The sequence below is a fragment of the Felis catus genome, chromosome B2, assembly GCF_018350175.1.
Source record: "Felis catus isolate Fca126 chromosome B2, F.catus_Fca126_mat1.0, whole genome shotgun sequence".
Taxonomy (NCBI): Eukaryota; Metazoa; Chordata; class Mammalia; order Carnivora; family Felidae; genus Felis; species Felis catus.
Genome location: NC_058372.1, coordinates 125,641,074 through 125,662,508, shown reverse-complemented (window position 1 = coordinate 125,662,508; position 21,435 = coordinate 125,641,074). Strand labels below are relative to the sequence as shown.

Here is a 21,435-nt window from a genome sequence, read left to right as displayed (position 1 = left end):
CTCGCAGAGCTCTACCTTTTATTAATTGGGTTTCAAAATGTGTTCCTGTGTGAACAGAAGCTAAGATGGGACTATTGTACCTGTCAACATGAAGCTGGGCGAAATAAAATATTTGGAATGTGTTTTAAAATAACTCATTGTGAGCTTGATCGGTTGAGAATTTAAAAGCAGAAATATTCTTTAATGCTGAAATAAATAATCATGCAATCAAAACGGCAATAAAATTAAAGAAACGATGGGGTTTGTTCAAGGTGCTTCAGTATTTGATAACAATGAGAACATTTTCTTTATGCCCAACAGGTTATGCATTGAAAAGGTAGTTCTGAAAAAGCATTTTAATAAAAACTTCAGGGGCCCGGGGAGGTCGTACCTACTTTGGAAACCAACAACGAAGTCTCTCTAAATATTTCTGATGGTTCCAATTTAATTTTTTGGCTCAGTTTGGAAGGTTTTCTCCCCTTATCAAGAAAAACTCTCAATCTGAAATTTCAAATTTCGGTCTAAAGGAAGCCCTCCCAAGCAGTGACGCTCTGGGAATGTGTCTCTCTTTTGGCGACGCAGAACTCTTTGTGACTCTTTTCTCCCCTTTTCATATATGCACTTCAAATTCAATGAACTTTAATGACATATATTCTAAGACTCCCACTCAGAGCAGAAGATAAAAGGGAGGGGAAGGGAACACAGTAAAAGTTGGCCCAAAAAACTCAGGCCCTGTCTTGTCATTATTACTGTCCTTTCTATCATCAATTTTGCTCAACTCTGAAAAAATGAATGTTCTCCGTGTCCCCCAAAAAGGGCTGTGTCCTGAAGTTTAAGCGTGGGGAAAATAAAGATAAAGCCACAACAATCCTAAGATGAAAGCCTAAAGAATTTATATTCACACACATATATAGAGTCATGTTTGTTTCTGATTTAAAAAAAAATAATAAATTATCATTATGAAAATCTTGAAGAGTTGTGGCAATGGGCAAGGTCAAAAGAGAAAAATCCCTTAAATTTTACTTGCAGAGATGGCCGCCGTTTGGTCTATTCCCTACTGGACTCTTTCCATGCATTTTTAACACGCAAACACACACACACACACACACACACACACACACACACACGGTTTTTTTTATTGAAAAACAAAAATAGAGCCATGTCAAACAGTGTGTTTCAACTTGCTTTGTACACTTGTCAATATATAAAGGACAATGTTTTTGTTTGATGTATAGAACTGCCACATTCTTTTGATGTCTGTCCAGTATTTTGCTGAAATCCAATACATTGATGGAAAGTAATTTTTTAACCAATTCTTATGGACAAATGTTTTCAAAGTTTCTGATATATCAATGTTACAGTCATCTGGTTGGATATTTCCAGAGGATAGATTTCTAAAAACGGAACTAAGGAGCTAAAGTTAAAATATTGCTACCTATTTCCAAGTTACCTCCAAAAATGTTGCAACAATGTACATTCCTATCTACAACGTATGAGAAAAAATGCCACTCCACTTTATTTTTAAGTTTTGCTAATCTGAAAGATAAAATATATCTCATTATTGTGTAAATTTGCATTTTTAGCTATGCTGAGGTTGTTTCCACATATTTACTCGGAATCTTTACAGTATTTGTGTCATCTTACCAAGGAATATGGGACAGCTTTATTAGGTCTTCTTTATGTCTTTCAGCAAAGCCATATTATTTTCCTGATAGAGACCTTGCAAATTTCTTATTAAATTTCTATGTATCATATATATTTTATTGTTGATGAACTGGGATTTTTCTTTCATTATATTTTCAAGTGATTTTCCTAATATACCTATTCATATAAACCTATTCATATAAACCTATTCATGTTTGGATTCCTGTTTTATTTCTAGCTGCTTTCCTAAACTCTATGAGCTTTAGTAAAGTTTCATTTGGTTTCAGTTTTTGTATTTTGATTTTGCTCTTAGGTAAACTACCATAATGCCACAGGTAATACAGTTTGCCTGTTATTTTCCAATAAGGATGCAGTCATAACAATGGTTATTCTCTCCTTATTTCAGAATTCACTGAGAAAGCCTTTAGTTTTTCATTGTTTATGATGGCGTTTTATCATCTGTTTGGGGCCTTAGACCACTTTAGGAATCTAATAAAGTTATAGACCCTTTTTCCCCTTCCTTCAAATGTATGTGCTGTACAAACAAGAAAATTTTTCATATATCTTGAGTTGATTCATACACCCCTGGAGGCTGATGAATACACTCACAAAAAACACAGCACAAGACAGGCTCCACTGACATAACTAAAGTTGCTTCAACGGGACTGGCCAAAGGGAAAATTTCCAAGTAGGCGAAGGGTGTCGATTTAATGCAACAAGTATTTGTTGAGCTCTCATTAGGGGTTCTAGTTTCCCAACAGAAGGGTTAGCTTTCCAACGCAATTAAAAACAGACACTCTGCAAGACACTGGCTATAAATCCTCCCTGAATTACTCTCAGTCCATCCAGAAGGAGGGACAGATGAGTAAACAGAAAAACACAAAACTCGTATTAAAGATGTGTGTGTGTTCTGGATGAGAGCATACCTGAATATTGTTTCCATCAACTACAGGAAGATTTACAGAGACTGTGCTTTTTGGGGTACGATTTTAAAGATGATATTGAAGGGGCAAAGACAATCCAAAAAGAGGAAAAAAAAACAACAGCAAAGGTAGTTTGGCCTCAGATATTTGTAGAATGATGGGTAGTTCCCTATGCTCGACACAGAAAAAGGACAAAGATTTTCACTGCACTGTTTGAAATGACTTTGTTTTTATGGTAGCCTCAGCCAAAATAACATAGTGTTACAAATCTTGCAAAATAAAGATTCCTCAGAAACCTCACACAAATTGCATAACTCTTGAGCTATTTCTGTTTCGGGATAGAAACCTCATAGATAGGCTCAGTCTTACCAATGGTTTACCAATTTAGTCCTTTTGTTCCTTCCTTACTTAATTGATCCAGAATACTGTGGCCCGCTGAGAATGCCTGAGGGCTTGCTTTGTCTGGTACCAATTTCAGAGACTTCTAACTGAATGCGTAGCAGAAGTTGTTAGCAGTTGCTGGCAATTAGTGTGAAAAAGTTGGCTTGGGGGAGACTAATCTAGAAATACCAATTATCTATTTTACATCCATACACAGAAAAGAATATGTCTCTTAGAAATATTCACTTACGTTCTATTCATCTTTTTTTCTTTTCTTTCTTTCTTTTTTTTTTCTTTTTTGAGAGGGAGAGCGAGAAAGCGAGAGCAAGTGAGGGGCAGAGGGAAAGGGAGAGAGAAAATCTCAAACAGGCTCCACACCCAGCTCGGAGCCAGAGGTGGGGATCGATCTCACAACCTTGAGATCAAGCCCTGAGCAGAAATCAAGAGTCTGATGCTTAACTGGGCCACGCAGGTACCTCACGTTCTATTCACTTTAATTGAATTCCTTGGCCATATTTGTCCATGAATGGCATACTTCTTTTTCATTGTTTCTGTCAATCCATTATCTTTTCTATCTTGGTCCCCTCCATATTCTAATTTTCTCCATGGTTCTTCCTTCCATCACTATTCCTAGGTAATCTCCAGTGCTAGTCACCAGACCAGAGGTTGCTCCTTCATTCTTGCGCAACGATGGTATTTTGCCTTCCAATCTCAACTGAATCAGAGTATAATTGGGTGAGGCTGTTGTGGGGCTGGGGGAAGGGGAGGAAATGGGGAAAAAGGTATGGCAGACATCAGTACTTTTTTAAAGCTTCTCAGGTGATTTTCATGAATAGCCAGTATGGAGAACCACTGGAACCAAGAACATCACTCATTAATCCCTCTATATACCCCTCACCGCTCATCTACCCCTAATCCTGTCACCCATCCCCAAATAGGCTTTAACTGACTAAACCTAGCTTCTCTAGAAAACAATCAATAGCTGCATTCTACTATGGATAGGACCGCTTATGGATTAAATGTTCTCATAATTATGAATGTCTATTAATTTTCACAATTGAGATGCCAAATCTATAGATATAAAGGAAAAAACAACTTTAAGAAAAATATGGTTTAGGGGCACCTGGGTGGCTCAGTCGGTTGGGCACCCGACTTTGGCTCGGGTCATGATCTCGCGGTCCATGAGTTCGAGCCCAGTGTCAGGCTCTGTGCTGACAGCTCAGAGCCTAGAGCCTGCTTCAGATTCTGTGTCTCCCTCTCTTTCTGCCCCTCCCCTGCTCATGCTCTGTCTCTCTCTGTCTCAAAAATAAATTTAAAAAAAAGAAAAGAAAAATATATTTCCTATTTTTTTTTCTCTACCTCGATCTCCCCAGTGTAAAACTACTCAGTTCTCTTTATGCCCTACCCATTGGTCATCTGCCTTGTTCCTTTAATTTGTGAAGTCATGTGACTGGGAATATATTTATATAGTAGGATTGCAACGGTGCTGATTCTCACAGAAATTAAGTAACAGCAATGCTTAGAAACACGTTAAAGAATTAGTCAGTCTTTCGAAAATGCTTAAACGTAAAATATTGCCTAAAGTATTCTATTGTAGACACAAACTGCACCCATTTGGGTTTTCTTTCTCTTATTATTTCCTAGGCTTTATTGGCACCCTTTAAGTCAAGACTGCTTTGGTAAACTCTCCATGAGTGTTTGTCAAATTATTGTTATATTCAGTTACCTTATGTTTTGTTATTATTATAGTCATATCCTCAAAGTGTATTTGTAAAGAATTCTTCACAGATGATCCTAAAACAAGCTGTTATTAAGCATATCATTATAGCATATACACTAGGAAATTTATTTTCAGAAAATGTCAAATAGCTTGAGAGGCTTCCAGAGAATTCTTAAAGTTATAATCCAAAAGCCTTCATAAGCTTTCTCTTTTCCTTTCAGGGCTTGTTCCTCTTGGTTCTACTCACTGCCTGACCCCTCTTACACCAAGCATCACACAGTGGGTTCCCACTGGACTTGTGGTACGCACATGACTGGAGGGGCAAACTTGCTTATGTTCACTCCATCAAACTCTATCCTGCCCCCAGTCTACTAGTAAGCTCACAGGATGAATTACAATTGAATGATACTGCTTGAAGGGCAGTATGTTTTACCCAAACCAAAATGTCATATTTATGCTTTAAAGCAATTTAAAATAATTAAAAATAATGGTAGGTCAAAAACAATTTTCCTAAACTTAATTGATGTCATGCCCACAAATAGCAATAATTTACTTCTACGCAAAAGCTCTTCAACTCTACACTAAATGCTAAAAGACCTGAATTCTATTTTTCACTCCAGCACTGATTTCCTGCTATAAGTCTTTTGGTTTCCACATTTATGAGGCCAGCAAGCCAGAGAAAAATAAACTGTTGTGTCCTTGGGGCATAAGGACCTCAGAAATTAATGAGTTAATAATTTACACACAGCACGTGTCCCTTTAGAGGGGAATAGTTTTCATAACACACAACAAATATAAAGTTGAAATAACTAAGGATGATAGATGTAGCTAACTCCATTTATTTAGTAATGCATATGGCATTGTGATTGTAAAAATTTGCCCTAACATGTGGTAGCATTTAGCCAGTACTCCTAATAATATTTATAAGTAGATTGAGAATTAGCCCACAAATACAATTCAGGAAGTTTGTTCTGATGATTTGTTTTTCATGTTCTGTAAAATGAATTGCATTAAAGGTCAGAAAAAGTGCCTTAAAGGAGCACTTCTGTAATATTTAAGGCGCAGTTGATCTTGTTGAACATTATAATAAGACACACATAATTGGCTTCTCTCCTGGGAGTCAGGCTCAGTAACTTTCTGCCAAATTAGCCAAACCGTTGCATAATACACAGAAAGATGGCAGAATGCAGAGCCAATGGTTTCTGCATTTACTGTTGTTCATTTTTAGCCACAGGAAAGAGGTAAAGAAACTACTGTATGTGATGACAAAGCAGGAATTGGGACCTAACTCCACAGCTGGTTAAATCCACTATTCTCACAGTTCATTGCAACATGAATGCAATTCCCAACAAGTGTACTTAATTTGATCCTGTGACCTCTTGACTTGTAAGGGAATTTTTTTTTTAGATAAAAAGAAAAGAAATAAAGGGAAGGGAAGGGAAGGGAAGGGAAGGGAAGGGAAGGGAAGGGAAGGGAAGGGAGGGGAAATAGTGGTTGTCAGTCAAACCAAAGGCAATCACCTCCCAAGGTTGACATCAGCTACCTGAACACATCAGTACATACACACCTCCAAACCTCAATTTTCTCCTTCAAGACCCACTTTCCATATTCCAGCCATTCCACCCACAACACACATGCACATGCACAGGCACATATACACGTCCCACAGAGGCAAATGGAACTATATGACAAGGTCAACAGCATCGATAAAATTTAACAACTTAGGAAAAATGTAGAAAATGTTAAAGAAGAATCAGTTTGGGGGGCCTGGGGAGCCCAGTGGGTTAAACGTTTGACTTTGGCTCAGGTCGTGATCTCACAGTTTATGAGTTGAGCCCTCGTCAGGCTCTGTGCTGACAGCTCAGAACCTGGAGCCTGCTTCTAATTCTGTGTCTCCTTCTCTCTCTGCCCCTCCTCTGCTCATGCCTGTCTCTCTTTCACTCAAAAATAAAGTAAACTTAAAGAGGAATCAATTTGACAAAATAATTTGTTAAAGGAATACAAATTCACATATATTTTTCTAGGGCAATTTTCTAAGTAATGATTTTGCAAAATTTTCATTTGAAAAGGGAAGCAATGTACTTCACACATTGTTTTTCAACTTTAGTAACCAATCATTTGAACGTGCCCTTAATTTCAAAATGCAATTAAAGTTCAAGTTTACCTGTAGCCTACTTAAAGAAGCTTCCTGGATCAGAAATAAAAGAATACAAATGCTTGTTAAAAGTCTGTAATATGCTTTAGACATCTGACGGAACATCCTAAGATTTTTGGATAAAGTGTTCTGTTATAACGAAAAGACTGTTGTATTAAGTGTGAACAAGTCAAAAATGCACATGAAATGTTTCATTTATTCTGCAAAGGGGAAAAACGTTTAATCAAGTCAGTAAACACTTTTTTAATAACTCAGTAAGAGATTTCATGGAATCCTCCAAAACAGAAATATTTTGAGATTTTTATATCCTTCTATATGTCAATAAGTTGTCCATCTCCACTTTTCATTTATTTAATTTATTGTTATCTCTGCCTATGAATTTTGGCTTAATGTTCTCTTTTAGAATGTGTAAACAGAAACAAATAAGCAGATGATTGTTACTGGGCCTATTCTAACTAAAATGGCTAAGTTAATATTAAAACAAAACATATATACCACAAAATTTATGTCTCAACCTTTTCAGCATTTATTTTCTGACACGTTTTCTTTCCATTATATCTAAATGCGAATATAAGCCAGGATGTGCATTTTCTGTGCCTTTAAGAGCCCTTAGTATAATAAGCAGATTCATTCTACACTTACCAGAGTATCAAAGCACTTGGAACATTAGTGGTAGAGTTATGCAGATATGAAAGAATTTTCCCACAAAAGGAATCTAATGTCATCTGAAAACAAATAATTTTTGTCCCTCAATTACATAGGCAAATAAGGTCTCTGGGGAACCAAAATAATTTTCCTGACATCCAGGTGGTAAAGTCCATTCACATCATAAGGCATTATTCTCCTGTTTTCAATTTTAAGAATGTTAGCTATGTACTTCCTAGACCCATGGCAGATTAGTAGCTGTAAATGGAAAAGGGATAGAAAAAAAAAAAAAGCACTCCAACAATGACAAGGATAAATAGCTACAGAAAAACTACTAAAAGCAGACAAATAAAATATAGTAATTTGAGATGATAGAGAGATTTATTGAAAGGCAAAACTTCTCCATACTTTTAATGGGCCATAAGTGCATTGGTACATGTATATTTATAGTTATACCTGAGTCATAAAATGTTATATTTAATATGCTATTTAGTATATTTAAGAAAGTGGAAATTTTCAAATGGAAAATAATCAGATTTTTTTAAGTTTTAAGGTTAAAAAGTGTAACTTTTAGATATTGAGGAAATTTATTTTTGCAGAACACCTCCTTTTCGGGCAACCACAGAACTATGTAAGATATTTGGCTTGATATAACTTTAAAGTTCACATGATTACTCTGTTGAAGTAAAAAGCTATAGGAAGTTCAAGTAAAGGACTAGAAGTTTTACCTAGAAGAGAATAATCCTGTTGTCACATTGAAAATGTTTTACCGGTGACGAGACAAACGCAATAAGTAAGGCAGAATGTTGTTGACTGTCCTCGTCTCATTGTTTTTTTTAACCAATTAGCAATGTTTACAGAAAGAGGACAATAGATATGAGGGTTAAGATACGGGAGGGGTGGCTTGCTGCTGACTTCATTTCCAGGTTTGGCTAAACCCTACATTTTTCTAGTCTCTGAAGTTTCTTCATTTTAAAAACCTGCTGGTTCTTTTCACACAATCCACTGATAGATAAATACATGCATGCCAAAATGGAAGTATAAACCATTCTTGGTCTTATGTTATGGCAAGGGGCAGAGAAGGAAAAGTTTGGACAGGATGATAGTTTTTAGGTTAGGTGTTTTAGAAAGCATGCAAAGCTGATTAAATAGTTTTCTTGAGCATAGCAATCAGAAAATAATGTACTTAGCTGATGAACCCAGTTCATGGTAAACTCACTAGCTACCTTTTTGATTTGGCCATATTCTCTCAGCTGAGAGATCTTGGCAGCTTTATCCCATTATCCCATGCTGTTACAGGGCTTGTATTTTATCCCATCATGCTTTGCAGCAGAGTGGCAAACTGATATCACAAACTTTCAGTAACTCAATAATGCTTAGTGTCTATTGCTCAAATGAGGCAAATATTCATTCAGTGCAGGTTGGATCCCACTGGCCAAGCTGATGGCTTACAACTGATCCAGATGTCTGTAGTCATTCATAGCCAATTCTCTAGTCCAGCCAATTAGTCTTAACATTGAAGCAATTGACTTACCTGCTGACAGCCTGAATCAACAGATAATTTATGACCTGAACTTCTGTAATTATTTTAATAGCCTTTTCATACCCTTTCCATTCTATTTATCATAATAAGAGCATTTGAAATGAGAACTCCTCACTAAAGGAAAGAGATGGGTAGGTATTAAAGAAACATTTTACTGAAGAAATCAGAGACGTGCCCTTTTAAGAGGGTCCATACTGGAAAAATCCCCCTCTTCCTCCTTTCAACCCATCAGTTTAGAAATATACTGGCCCCTTTTTCACCATTTTAAGTCATTATTATCTCTTAAATTCCAATTTGCTTATTGCTTATTATCTTCAAACATCTCAAAGATCAACCTACTCTCCATTCTCTTGCTATTATTAACAATGGCAGCTGAAAGAGAAACCATTCATTTACATCTGATTTCTTCCCACTGATCAGGCCAAGGGGGTTCTTAACTTCAAGAGGCCAGTTTGCGGTCAAGATTGTGCCAACCTGTCTTCATTCTGTGTTCATTCACTTTCTGCTTCTTCACTGCATGTTGCCAGAGGTATTCCCAACATCACTAACCTTGATGACAGACAACTATCATGGCCACCAGAGATGGGCTAAAGAAGAACACAGAACAAGACAAGCTTTGTGAAGAAAAACGAATACATGGTTTTAGTCTACTAAGAGAACTAGAGAAACTGTGGTTCAATATTGAACTGCTATACTTTACAGCATACCATAGAGAATACCAAAGAAAATATTGCCTGGGGAGATGCATGCTCAAACCTTCCCATCTGCAGCTGCTATCAATTATTCTGCCCTGATGTGACCAGAAATCTCAGTTTTCAATAGAGAAATATGAGTTGTAAAAGAATCCTTATTGGCCACCCTACATTCCCCTCCCCACCCCCACCTCCTGATTCTGTTTTGCTTTCCAAACATTTGAAATGTCCACATACTTTGTATCCTAGCCCACTGGGAAGTTAGAAAAGCAAACTTAGCTAGTTTCAGGGCAGAGGAGAGATTTTGTGGCTTTCAGAGAATCTCCATTGGATTACAAAAGCTCATAAAAGGGTACCTTCACCCTAAATGTTATATAAACAGAGTTCTGTCTGTGTGTGTGATTTATACTCTTATTGAAGATCTTGAATCTTCCTTCTCTTCATGCTAGAAGATAAGTGAAGGACAAAAAGTCCATTTAGAACAGTTAACCTGATCATTTTTTAAAAGACGTGTGCAAATCACTGGGGCTGGGATCCCGTTTGTCAACCAAATTGCCAGGAAATAATTTATTACCGACAAGAACAAAGTATGCAGCTGGATATCCCAAACAACGGCATGCTAAATGAGCCAGAGACTTGTTATAAATATCTTCCCCAGGACTGCATTTCCTATAGTCTAAAATTATTCTAAAAGCAGCATGGTATTCATGGAAAAAATAATTGTACTGGGCATCAGGATGTCAGAGTTTCTTTTGCCTGTTCTAGTAACTAGCTTTGCTAATCACATTGGGCCAATTTCAGATTTCTGTGGGGATAAAAATATATATATATAAATATGTATGTATAATATATATGTATATATAATATACATATATATTATATATACACATATATAATAATAAAATAAAAAGGAGAAAAAGAGAAAGAGGAAAGAAAGAAAGAAAGAAAGAAAGAAAGAAAGAAAGAAAGAAAGAAAGAAAAATAAGAAAGGAAGGAAGAAGAGAGGGAAGTGACCTCTGAATTTCTTTCGAGCTCTAAAATTCTACAACGACACCATTAATATCCTGTACAGGAACCCCAAATGCTATACAAATTAGTCTAGGCCCATTTAGAAGATGAGAAAACTGCATTTAGAAAAAGGAAAATGAAAGCATGTTGTAAAATAGGCTTTTGCTGGGGCGCCTGGGTGGCGCAGTCGGTTAAGCGTCCGACTTCAGCCAGGTCACGATCTCGCTGTCCGTGAGTTCGAGCCCGGCGTCAGGCTCTGGGCTGATGGCTCGGAGCCTGGAGCCTGTTTCCGATTCTGTGTCTCCCTCTCTCTCTGCCCCTCCCCTGTTCATGCTCTGTCTCTCTCTGTCCCAAAAATAAATAAACGTTGAAAAAACAAAAAAATAGGCTTTTGCTTTCTGTGTGAATTATATCATTAAGAAATTGTTCTTCAGGTGCAGTTAGTATAGTCACTTTGAGAAGTGAAAAACGTTAATAACAAATCAAAAAGCAACAAAGTAATTGGAAATGAGACTTCACTATTTAAAAAAAAACACATTTTAAAAAACGAAATTGTAATAAATGAAACCTCTCTTCTTGAGAACCCCCAGTTTTCCACTTTTGTTATATTCCACCTGGCATTGAGTCCCTGTGTGTCCGTCTTCTCTGCTAACCTATAAGCTCTTAGATGTCAGGGGTGGTATTTTATTTGTGTTTCTATATTTCATGCTGATTTGCCCAGAAAGACCCTCAATAAATGTTTGTTGAATTGAATCCTACGTTCAATATATTGGATGAAAGTGGGAAATACTTAGATGGAATAATTAATCAAACTTGACTTGTAAATCTAAATTTTAGATGAATCTCCAAACTTCCTTCTTTTACAAAGGACTTGTGAGACAATGATGACAAGTAGAATCTGTGAAATCTCTAACCAACTGGAGAAGACTCTTCTTACGTGCATAGAAAGAAAAATATCAAAATGTAAGTATGTAATTTTTCCCTTATCAGAATTTCTCCGTGGCTCGCTCATTTATTTATCCATTCATCACATATGTAATGGGTATCCAATAGTCCGGTTGTACAACTATGATTAAGATATGGCCCCTGCTTTCAACAGAGTGTTTCTAGTTTATGGAGAGAGAAGGTCAATTACAATACAGTGGGGTAATTGTGGTGATATTGATATGTATATAATACATTTATAGCACATAAAAGGGATGCCTGAATGAATGTTGAGGATGATTTAGCTTCTCAAAAGAGGCTATGGATAGCTAAGCTGAATAATGAAGAGTAATTCTGAGTCAGTCAGGGCAAAGATCTAAGACTTGTAGACAAAGGAGAGTGGGGCACATTTTATATTTAGTTAGGAAACTTTAGGTAGCACTTACTGTATAGCAGGCATTTTTCCAATCACTTTGAAAACAGTTAACTCCTTTAATACAACAATTATATGCAGAAACTCTTACCAGACCCATTACAAATGAAGAAACCAGGGCACTACCAAAAGGATAAGTAACTTCACAAGGTCAAATAGCTAGTAAGTGGCAGAGCAGAGATTTGAACCCAGGCACTGTGGGGTCAGAGTTTATGCTTTTAACCCTGTTGATTAATTGCTGTTGCTCTAAGGCTGGGAGGCAGAGAGGCTGGCTCCTCCCCACTCGCCTCTTCCACCTTTGGTCTTTGCCTGAGCATCCGATTTTGTAATGACTTGCTGTCTACTTGTGTGCTGTCCATCTTCCTCATTGCAGGGGTTCTCACTGAGGGGTTCCAAGCAGAAGAGTCATGTGGTCATATTTGTACTCTACAAAAGAGCACTCTGATTGAAGCTGAGGGAAAAGATGTCATTTTGGTAATAATGTCTATGATGTATCTGATATTAAAGTAGAGTTTCAGCCCAGGCACAATTCAAAACAGGGAGATAGACCAAGAAGTAAAAATATTTCAAAGTAAGAGTCTAAGATCTACTCCAGAAGACTCTTAGATGTCTCAACCACGTTAAAGTATAAAAGGGTCTAGAGCTGGAGATTAGAAGAGAATTTTTGGAGAGGAGAAGATGTATTTGAAGAAGTCTTTGTTCTGAGTCACACCGACCCCATCTCTGGTCCAGGAGAGAAGGAGATAGCCCTAGCTTCAAATCTAGTCAGACAGTTTCAAGGTGATAGTTGAAGGAAGAATGTTCTGGAGAAAGCAATAGGAGACGCTGGCCCCTAACTCACACTGAAGAAAAGCAACTTTATTAAGATTACTCCAAGAACTTAATGCTTGGCCTTGGCAGTTTAGGTGCTGACTCCCATCCAAAATCCTAAAGGACAAAGATGGGCTGGTCATCTGCAGGCACGTGAAGGAGCCTACTGTACTGAGATGGGGCAGCAGGCTTGCTATCCTGGCCAGGAATGCGGGGAGGATGGGGTGGGGGGCGGGGAGCCATGCACAGGAAGCCGGCACAGAGCTGAGCCAGCAAAGGGCTATCCTACATCCCTGCAGAAGGAGTGTCCAGAAGCTGTCATGCTGGCAAGAGCTGGAGCTTATGCTGGATACACAGGAAATACAGATGAGTAAGGAATCAGGCTCAGTCAAACAGCACTTGCCTTTTCAAGCAGAAGTGCATGTGAGACACCCTCACTGATTTGGGAGCAAGGTGAGGAAGAAGGTCTTCTACAAATGCACAAAAGTGTCCATGATAGAATGAGATGGTTTCACCGACCTGCCAAGTTCAGAGAGAAGATGATGCATGATCATCAGGAGAGTATCAGGTGAGTGAGGACTTCCTCGTTGCCTTTTTCTCTCTACTTTCCCTCACCCCCAGTTTAGGAGGGATTCAGAATCTGCAGTTGGCCAAAGAGGGAAGAGAAGTGGAAATCACCACATGACTGAAGAACGAAGAAGCCAACCTTACTTCCCCTTACCTAATAGCAAATTTGATATGGGACATCTTAATGGTTCCAAAGAGGCAATGTTCAGTGACTTAAAGTACAGATAAACATGACCACAGGAATTCGTGGAGGTTGCCAATCACTCTAAAGGGTAGAGCTTCCTCACCCACCCTCCCTCCACCCCCCCAACCCCCCACCCCTGCCCGGAATCAATTTAAAGGGAACAGTGAGGGATGAAAATAAAGATCCTTGGTGATTACATTACCATCACAACTGGTATTCAGCTGAAAGGTATGCTGCCCCAAGCCAGCAGGAGCCAGATCCAGGTGAACTTCAGGAACACCAGTCACCCCCAAACTCTCCCGGGGGAATTGTTTTCCTGTGGCAAATGACTTCGTGCAGCCTGCAGCCTTGCAGGCTTCGTGGTCTTTCTCAGTTCCAGCCTCAGGACCCGACAAAGCAGGTTTCTCCAGGAGCTTCGCACTGAGGGCTAAAGATGCTCGCACACTGCTGGGTTCTCCATCCCCTGCTGTTGACAACACCTTCAGCCCATCTTCTGCCACTTTTCCTACTTTGCTCCTGCAGGGCAAGGAACAACTCAGAGTTCCTTCAACAGAAGGGGAGCTTCTGTTCTTCAACACGTCATGCTCCTTCACCACCAGAGAAAATGACAGTGCTGCCCCCACATCTAGAACCCTCTCTGATCATTTCCTGCCCTGTGTCTGGAAGCCAAAAACGTATGATTAAGAACATGACTCTGAAATAAAACACGTTGACTCTGAAGCTGACTTTCCCTACTAACTTTATGACCTCGGATGACGTATTTAGATGTCCTAACCTCAACTTCCTCATCCGTAAAATGAGCATAATGGTATTATTTACCTCATAAAGTCATGATGAGAATTTCATGACATGATGAACAAAAAATATTCAGCCTACGGTCTGGCACATATAAAGTACTAATTGATGCTTGTCAAACAAATTGAATAACTGGGTCCTGACACATCCAGTTTCCTCGTATTGGAAAGCCACTCCCTCTGCCATCTGTGTGGCAAACTCCTACTGACCCTGCAAAACCTAGACTGAGTGACTGGGGTTATTACAGAGAAAGTAACCTCTCACTGTATCTGCTTCAATAGCCAGAATGTATTGTTAGGTGAGAAAAGCAAAGTGCTTAACAGTGTACATGACACTGTTTGTAAAAGAAAGTTATGTTAACTTTTGTGTAGAAAGAAGGGCAAATAGCACATAACAAGTATTTTATATGAATTTTTGCTAAGTAGACACACTAAAAAAATAAGCCAGAAACTACTAGCAGTGATATTTGAATTGAGCCTTCACAAACAATAAAGTCATCTCTGACTCTGCACGTGGGTGATACAGATATTTATGCACCGACATTGATTATTGTTTAAGACCCTACTTCTGTAGAGACACCTGGTGGCATGGTTGGTTGAGCGTCCAACTTCGGCCCAAGTCATGATCTCACCACTGGTGAGTTCGAGTCTCGCGTCGGGCTCTGTGCTGACAGCTCAGAACCTGAAGCCTGCTTCAGATTCTGTGTCTTCCTCTCTCTCTGCCCCTCCTCTGCTCAAGCTCTGACTCTCTCTCTCAAAAATAAATATTAAACAAAAAAAAAAAAAGAAAGAAAAGAAAAAAGACTCTACTTCTGTATAAACCAAATCACTGGCTGACTCCGTTAAATTTATTCTAGAAACCTATATTCCAAGCAAGAGAGGAGGAGTAAGAGAAGGGAAAAAGACCTTCACTTGTGCCAGGCACCAAGTTCAGCACTTTATGTATACTAACTCATATGATCTTTACAGCCTTACTAGGTCATTACGTTGCAAAGGAGGAAACTGCAGGTCAAGGGCCAGACAACTGGAGGCAGAAATGGAGCTGGAATTCAAATTCGCTTCTGAGTCTCAAGTCCTGCACCCTTGCAGTCACAGTGTGGACTCTGTATATTGCCCAGTTTGGTGAATGACAGTGACTTGCGAAGCATGACTTACTCCTACTTCTTCATTGAACTTGTTAATAAAGACATCCAACTACAGACTCTGGCTGCATACCCAGACAGACCCTCTCCACCGGGCATAGATTATTTTACGGCACTTCTAGCATGCACTTAGTTCTTCAACCACTCATGAATTCACATAAACATGCTCTCCCCTGACTTGAGTTCCACATATTTCTACATGTATCACCTAATCTCGCATTAAATTCCACACTGAGGACTGAAGACTATAAAAATGCAATGAGTTTACTTTGTCGTGAATTATTTTAATAAGTCAGGGCTGATGTCTAATTATCGCTGTTTTCTACTCTCAATACTTCCGAGGCATGAAAACACACTGATAAGCCTAGTATAATTTTCTAGAAAGTTTTTAGAAAATTATATTAAGGTCACCATCTTCTATTAATTTTCTGGAGTTGCCAGGCACTTCCCATTTTCCACAGTTTTCCATGTTAAACACAATGGGTAAGCAAATATTAAAAATGTTTGTGTTCTAAAAATGTATTTTTCTGAACTTAGATACTTAACATGATTTTTAAAAGACAGATATGTCCTTACCATCACATTACCAATTTAAGGCTTTCGTTCAATCATAATGGTGATATATGTTCATGCCTTTCCGATATGAAGATCCTTGATAGAGAAAATGTCAATAGAACCAATTAGTGGTTCTGCTTCCTCTGTGACATTTGTTAAGGTTACCTATTTGTGTCACGACTGGGCCCCATTACTCTTCTTTCATTAGGTACTGCTTTTAAAGTCCCTTTTGTACTAATTAGTATTTTTCACAAGCCTCGGCTCATTCTCAACTTAGCCGCGGTAACAGTTTTGAGCCACTTTTGCTGGTGGTAGTGGTGATCAGTGATATAGTGTCCCCCGCCCCCTCCTTATTTACACACACTTTTGAACTCTGGCATCAAGGATAGGTGAAGTCACACAAGTGAAAATATTTCTGTAAGCCAATGTTATTACAGTCTTAAATTTAAATGACATGGTCTGATCGGTAGAAGAATTTAGGGTTTGAAAATATTATCAAAACATCATAACATTAGCACATCCTTCACTGCTTTCCTTCCTCTTGTTTTTCATTCCCTGTAATTCATGAATGATGACATTGAGAATTAATCTTCCAAACAGAGCCTATCAACACAAACATCACAGTGGGAAGAGGGTATCTCTGTTTCCGTAACCTAGGCACTCACTCATCGGATGTACGCAGACGGGGGCATTTTTGTAATTGCCAATTGGAAAGTTGGTATTCTTTTTGGGGAGGTAGACTAGTTTGTTTTGGAAATCAGATTCTGGGAGAGTCAAACTATAGGACAGATGCAAATCATTGCCAGGGCTGGAGAGATTATTCACTCCCCTGGGACACTTTTCATTTGCCTGTCCTGCATCTTCCTGTGTCAGATGGGACTCAGTCAATCTTTCCTCTCTTGTGCGGAATCTATGTGGAATGTTCAATATAAATGGAGATTAGTAAGAACTCAGTAGCTTTAAATAGAGAAAGCCATCACTTTGCTCATTTGATTTTTTTCAGGTCACTTTGCTTTTTGGGGAAAAAAAAAAAGAGTTTCAAGGGGGCATGTTTCCTAGACCAAACCTAAATAAAAATATCTTTTATTATTATTAAGAGACAGTTCTCTTTGCTGTACTTTATACAAGTGACTACAAGTTCTTTCTCAGCTGAGATACCACCGGCTCTTCTTTGACTTATCTTACAACCAAGCAAGCATTTGCAAAAAAGACATTATAAGAAGCATGGGCAGCTCTCCTCACACAGGCAGTGACTTTGACACCCAGTTTCCTGGACTGTGCTATTCTAAGTGCTGCTTTCTGCTTCTTCTTTTTAAATGTTTATTTATTTTAAGAGACGGGGTAGGCAGAAGGGCAGAGAAAGAGGGAGAGAGAGAGAATCCCAAGCAGGCTCCACACCATCAGTGCAGAGCCTGATGCGGGGCTCGAACTCACGAACTGTGAGATCAGGACCTACGCCAAAATCAAGAGTTGGGTGCTCAACCGACTGAGCCACCTGAGGCACCCCAAGTACCGCTTTTCTCTAAACCCTTTTCCACATCCATTCACTGATGGAGAGAGAGGGAGGGCCTGCTGTCATTTCCATTCCCTCCCCTCGATGAAGCCACTCCTTCTATCCTTCAGTCTCGAATTTAAGCAGAAGAATTTCAAGAAGTAAAAACCTCATTAACAGAGAAAATGTCTTCTTCTAAGACAGAACCTGCTTATTTCATAAAAGAAGAAATTGACAGCAGTTAATGTCTGATGGAGAAAACTGTTCTTTGGCCTGTGCGACATGTAGGCCACTGTAGGTAGGAGTCATGAATTAAACTCCTCTTTCTTATATATGCCTGTATCTTTACAGTGTGTTGTCTTTTCCTAAGCAGCTTGCCAAACACCAAAAAAGTGAAGGAACGATTCATTTTCCATTCAAGCAATCCATTGCTTTCCATTGAAGCAATCCATTCAAAGGCAGCAAGTACCTTGCAGCAAGATTGCAATACCAATGCCCAGCAGTGCCCAACAATGCGATACCAATGCCAGCACCTGGCTGGCAGTATGTTTATGAAATTAACTCCTCTCTAGATTCATTCTGTTTCTACTGACAAGAAATGAAAGGGCATTAAGAAGCCCATCTAAAACTAAGATATTAAGAAAATGAAATTACCTTCTGTCACGTAAACTGAAAAATAAGCAAAATAGGTCAGAACAGAGAGTTGAACTCCCCAGTGGCTCACAGCCTTGCATGTCTGGTTCTGGCCCTCTCATGAATTGCATAATTTTGAAGAACTCACATAAGTTCTGTGAGACTTACTTTCCCATCGATAAAATTAAGAGGTTAGCCTGAAATATCTCTAAGCTTCCTCCCGATTCAAACATACCATGTATCCTCAACAACTCCCATAAACGCTAGCATTGTCCGGCACTAGTTTTTATGGGAATTCTAACCCTTTGAGGGGAACAGATGTGGGAAGCCAGGAATTCCAGGATGCCATGCATTTCAGAGTTTTGTGCTTCCCACCCACTGGCTCAATAATCTCTACTCTTCCTGTTATGTACCTTCGTTCCCTTTGTTAGCATTTGTTTCTTTTCATGAACTGATTAAAGATCTGACAGTGGTCAAGTGACCTATCCAAAGTCACACAAAGTACCTAGAGATGAAGTCTAGATTTTTCTTTTGTTTTCTGCCCCAGGTTTCTCTTCGTGTTAAACGTGGCTTTATTTAATGGGATCATATTTATCACCATCATAAGACTTGTTGGGTTCTTGCTGCGTACAGAGCCAGTTACCAGACCCCATGGGATTTATGTGGCTCACAAAAGGCATGACTCCTACACATGCACTTTCAATCTAAAATAATCCCATCTGTTTGACCTTTTGAGTGTGGTACATAAACATCTCTTTGTCCTTCAGTAAGCAAATAATACCACTATAGCTCAATTTGAATGGTATTTACAGATGAAGAAACAGAGATTCAAAAGAAGCTAATTAATTGGTTCAAGACCATATGGCTCGAAATTGGTAGAATTAGAACTAGAATTCAAGGTCCTTTTTCTTCTTGTTCCATTTACTTTCATCTAAACCATTTTACTTCTGAGTTGCATGGTACAGAAAAAAATTTCAAAATTCTGCACAACTCAAAATTCTTATTCTTTCACATTAAAAAAATGACCTTCCCAGGTCTCAGAGATCATAGCAGAGCCATTTTAGATCTAGCACAGTGAGTATTACAACCTGTCATGGATGAAACGGTGGACTTCAATCATTAACCGAGCATCTTCTGAGGCTGGGCTAAAAAAGCCAGAATCCCTGAGAGTCTTAAGTAAGAAGGTTAGCCATGAGCCCGTCCTTCCACTTGAAAAGGCAAGGCAAATGAACTCTTAACAAGATACCTTGTAGTGTATGGTAGTAAATGAATGGAAAGTGGCAATCTTCCAGGTTCACTTATTCACATATTTAGTACCTTCCATATTTAAGTTACTGGGTGTACTAAAGGCTGCTGAACATCTTTTAACAGCGTTAAATAATCCCTAAGAGGAAACTAAAGAAATAACCAAACCGGTTCTTGACAAAAGGGCATTATACAGGGGTTCCATGAGCCTGTGTGTGCACCTGTGTACATTTGTTCGATCGTCTCACGCTTGCTGCTGGTAGACATCTTACTTACCCTGTCAGGGGTACTAGCGTAGTGGCAGAATTGTCCAGAGACCCATAAAACATTATAGATGAGAAGAACCTTATTGGAGACTTAGCCTCCACTCCTGCCCTTCCTTCACAGGGAACTATTTCCCTCACATCCTTCACATGGGTGTTGAGCCTCTGTGTGCATATTTCCTTTGGAAGAAGGTTATTTTTTCTTGAGCTACGTCATTCCACTTGAGGCCAGCTCTAATTATTAAAACATTTTCTTTATGTAGCAGGAATCTAAAATTGAGAACTGAGCTGTAGCGACCCTCTCGTTCAGATGTGCTTGTCAAACCAGTGGAGGTGGTGGGGTCGGGCTAACCAATCAAAGAGTGATTCAAGAAACATAAATTTGACCCCGGTGTCAGTAAGGCCATTTTGAATAGACCACATTGTCAGTCTTCCATGTTTCCCTCTAGCCCAGTGGGCTCTGATATACTCGATAGACTGAGTCCTTTGAAGCAGTAACACACTGAAGAAAAGAAAAAAAGAATGAGAGAAAGAAAAAGAAAAAGAAAAGAAAACAAATCTCTGTATGAGACATTAAGTTCACAGGGTAACATTGACTGAATTCAGCTTGCACTGAGGGTAAGACACAATGTTGACTATGGGCAGCATACCACGGCTGAGGTTCTTTCCTGAGAGAGAACAAGGCCAGACTACAGCAAGGATGAAAAAGGACATAAAATCATCAAGTTGCTCTATGTGTCTGGCCAACCACTGGCCCCAATAGTAGATATTGTGATCATGAATCAGAACTAGACAGGATTTGAAAATTGGTCTGACCCTTCACTATATCATGCTATGTCCTGAAATAACATGCAACACACAGGTTACATAAATATTAAATCAAAATCTGCCTCCTTAAATTTTCCACTCACTGATCTGAGTTCTGTCTGTTGAAAAAATACTGTTGTTCGTGGGCTACTCCTTCTACCATATGGCGGCTACTCAGCGAAGGAAAAATGCCTATCAAGGACGGCACTGAATCATGCTCATCTTCTTTTATTTATTTTTTATTTTTTTAATGTTTGTTTATTTATTTTTGAGAGAGAGAGAACACAAGTGAGGGAGGGGCAGAGAGAGACAGACATAGAATCCAAAGCAGGATCCAGCCTCTAAGCTATCAGCACAGAGCCCAACACAGGGCTCAAACCCATGAACCACGGGGTCGTGACCTGAGCCAAAGTCAGACACTTAACCGACTGAGCCACCCAGGCACCCCGAATCATGTTCATCTTGACCTCAGGTAGTCCATTGTCCAATCTCCTCATCAACCTTGTCTTCCTCCACCGGGAAGGAATGTCTAGTTTGTCAGTGTCCCCAGGACTCCAGATGTTCTCTGATTTCCACTAAAACCAATTTTCCCACTATACCATGGTGCTCCCCTGAGTTCTCAGGACTTCTGCATGCTGCCAGAGTTCCCCATTTTCCCAAAGTCTGACATGAGATACCATCTCAGCATCACCGTCAAGAGCCACTGAGGTGGTGGACAAAGAACCCCATAGCCCACTGGATTCCTGGGGCCCAGCTTCCTGCCATCTTAATGTAAATGCTGTGATAAAATATTAACCTTTATGTATAATTGATGATTACTTTATAGTAATTCAGTGTCTTCTTTGCATCAAATTCATTATTTACAACTTTCTACTAGAAACAACTTCTGTTTGTTA

General features: G+C 39.0%; 1 protein-coding gene across 1 annotated transcript in view; it reads right to left on the bottom strand.

The window, feature by feature from the left end:
• Window positions 1-20,702, bottom strand: part of LOC123385753 — a 34,697-nt gene extending 13,995 nt beyond the window's left edge. Inside the window, exons 1-3 of the mRNA XM_045058664.1 lie at window positions 20,644-20,702; window positions 16,765-17,009; window positions 13,811-14,245 (exon numbers count right to left, since the gene is read on the bottom strand). Of these exons, the coding sequence (XP_044914599.1) occupies window positions 13,811-14,245; window positions 16,765-17,009; window positions 20,644-20,702 (739 nt within the window). The remainder of the gene's footprint in view (window positions 1-13,810; window positions 14,246-16,764; window positions 17,010-20,643) is intronic.
• Window positions 20,703-21,435: the final 733 nt, after the last annotated feature.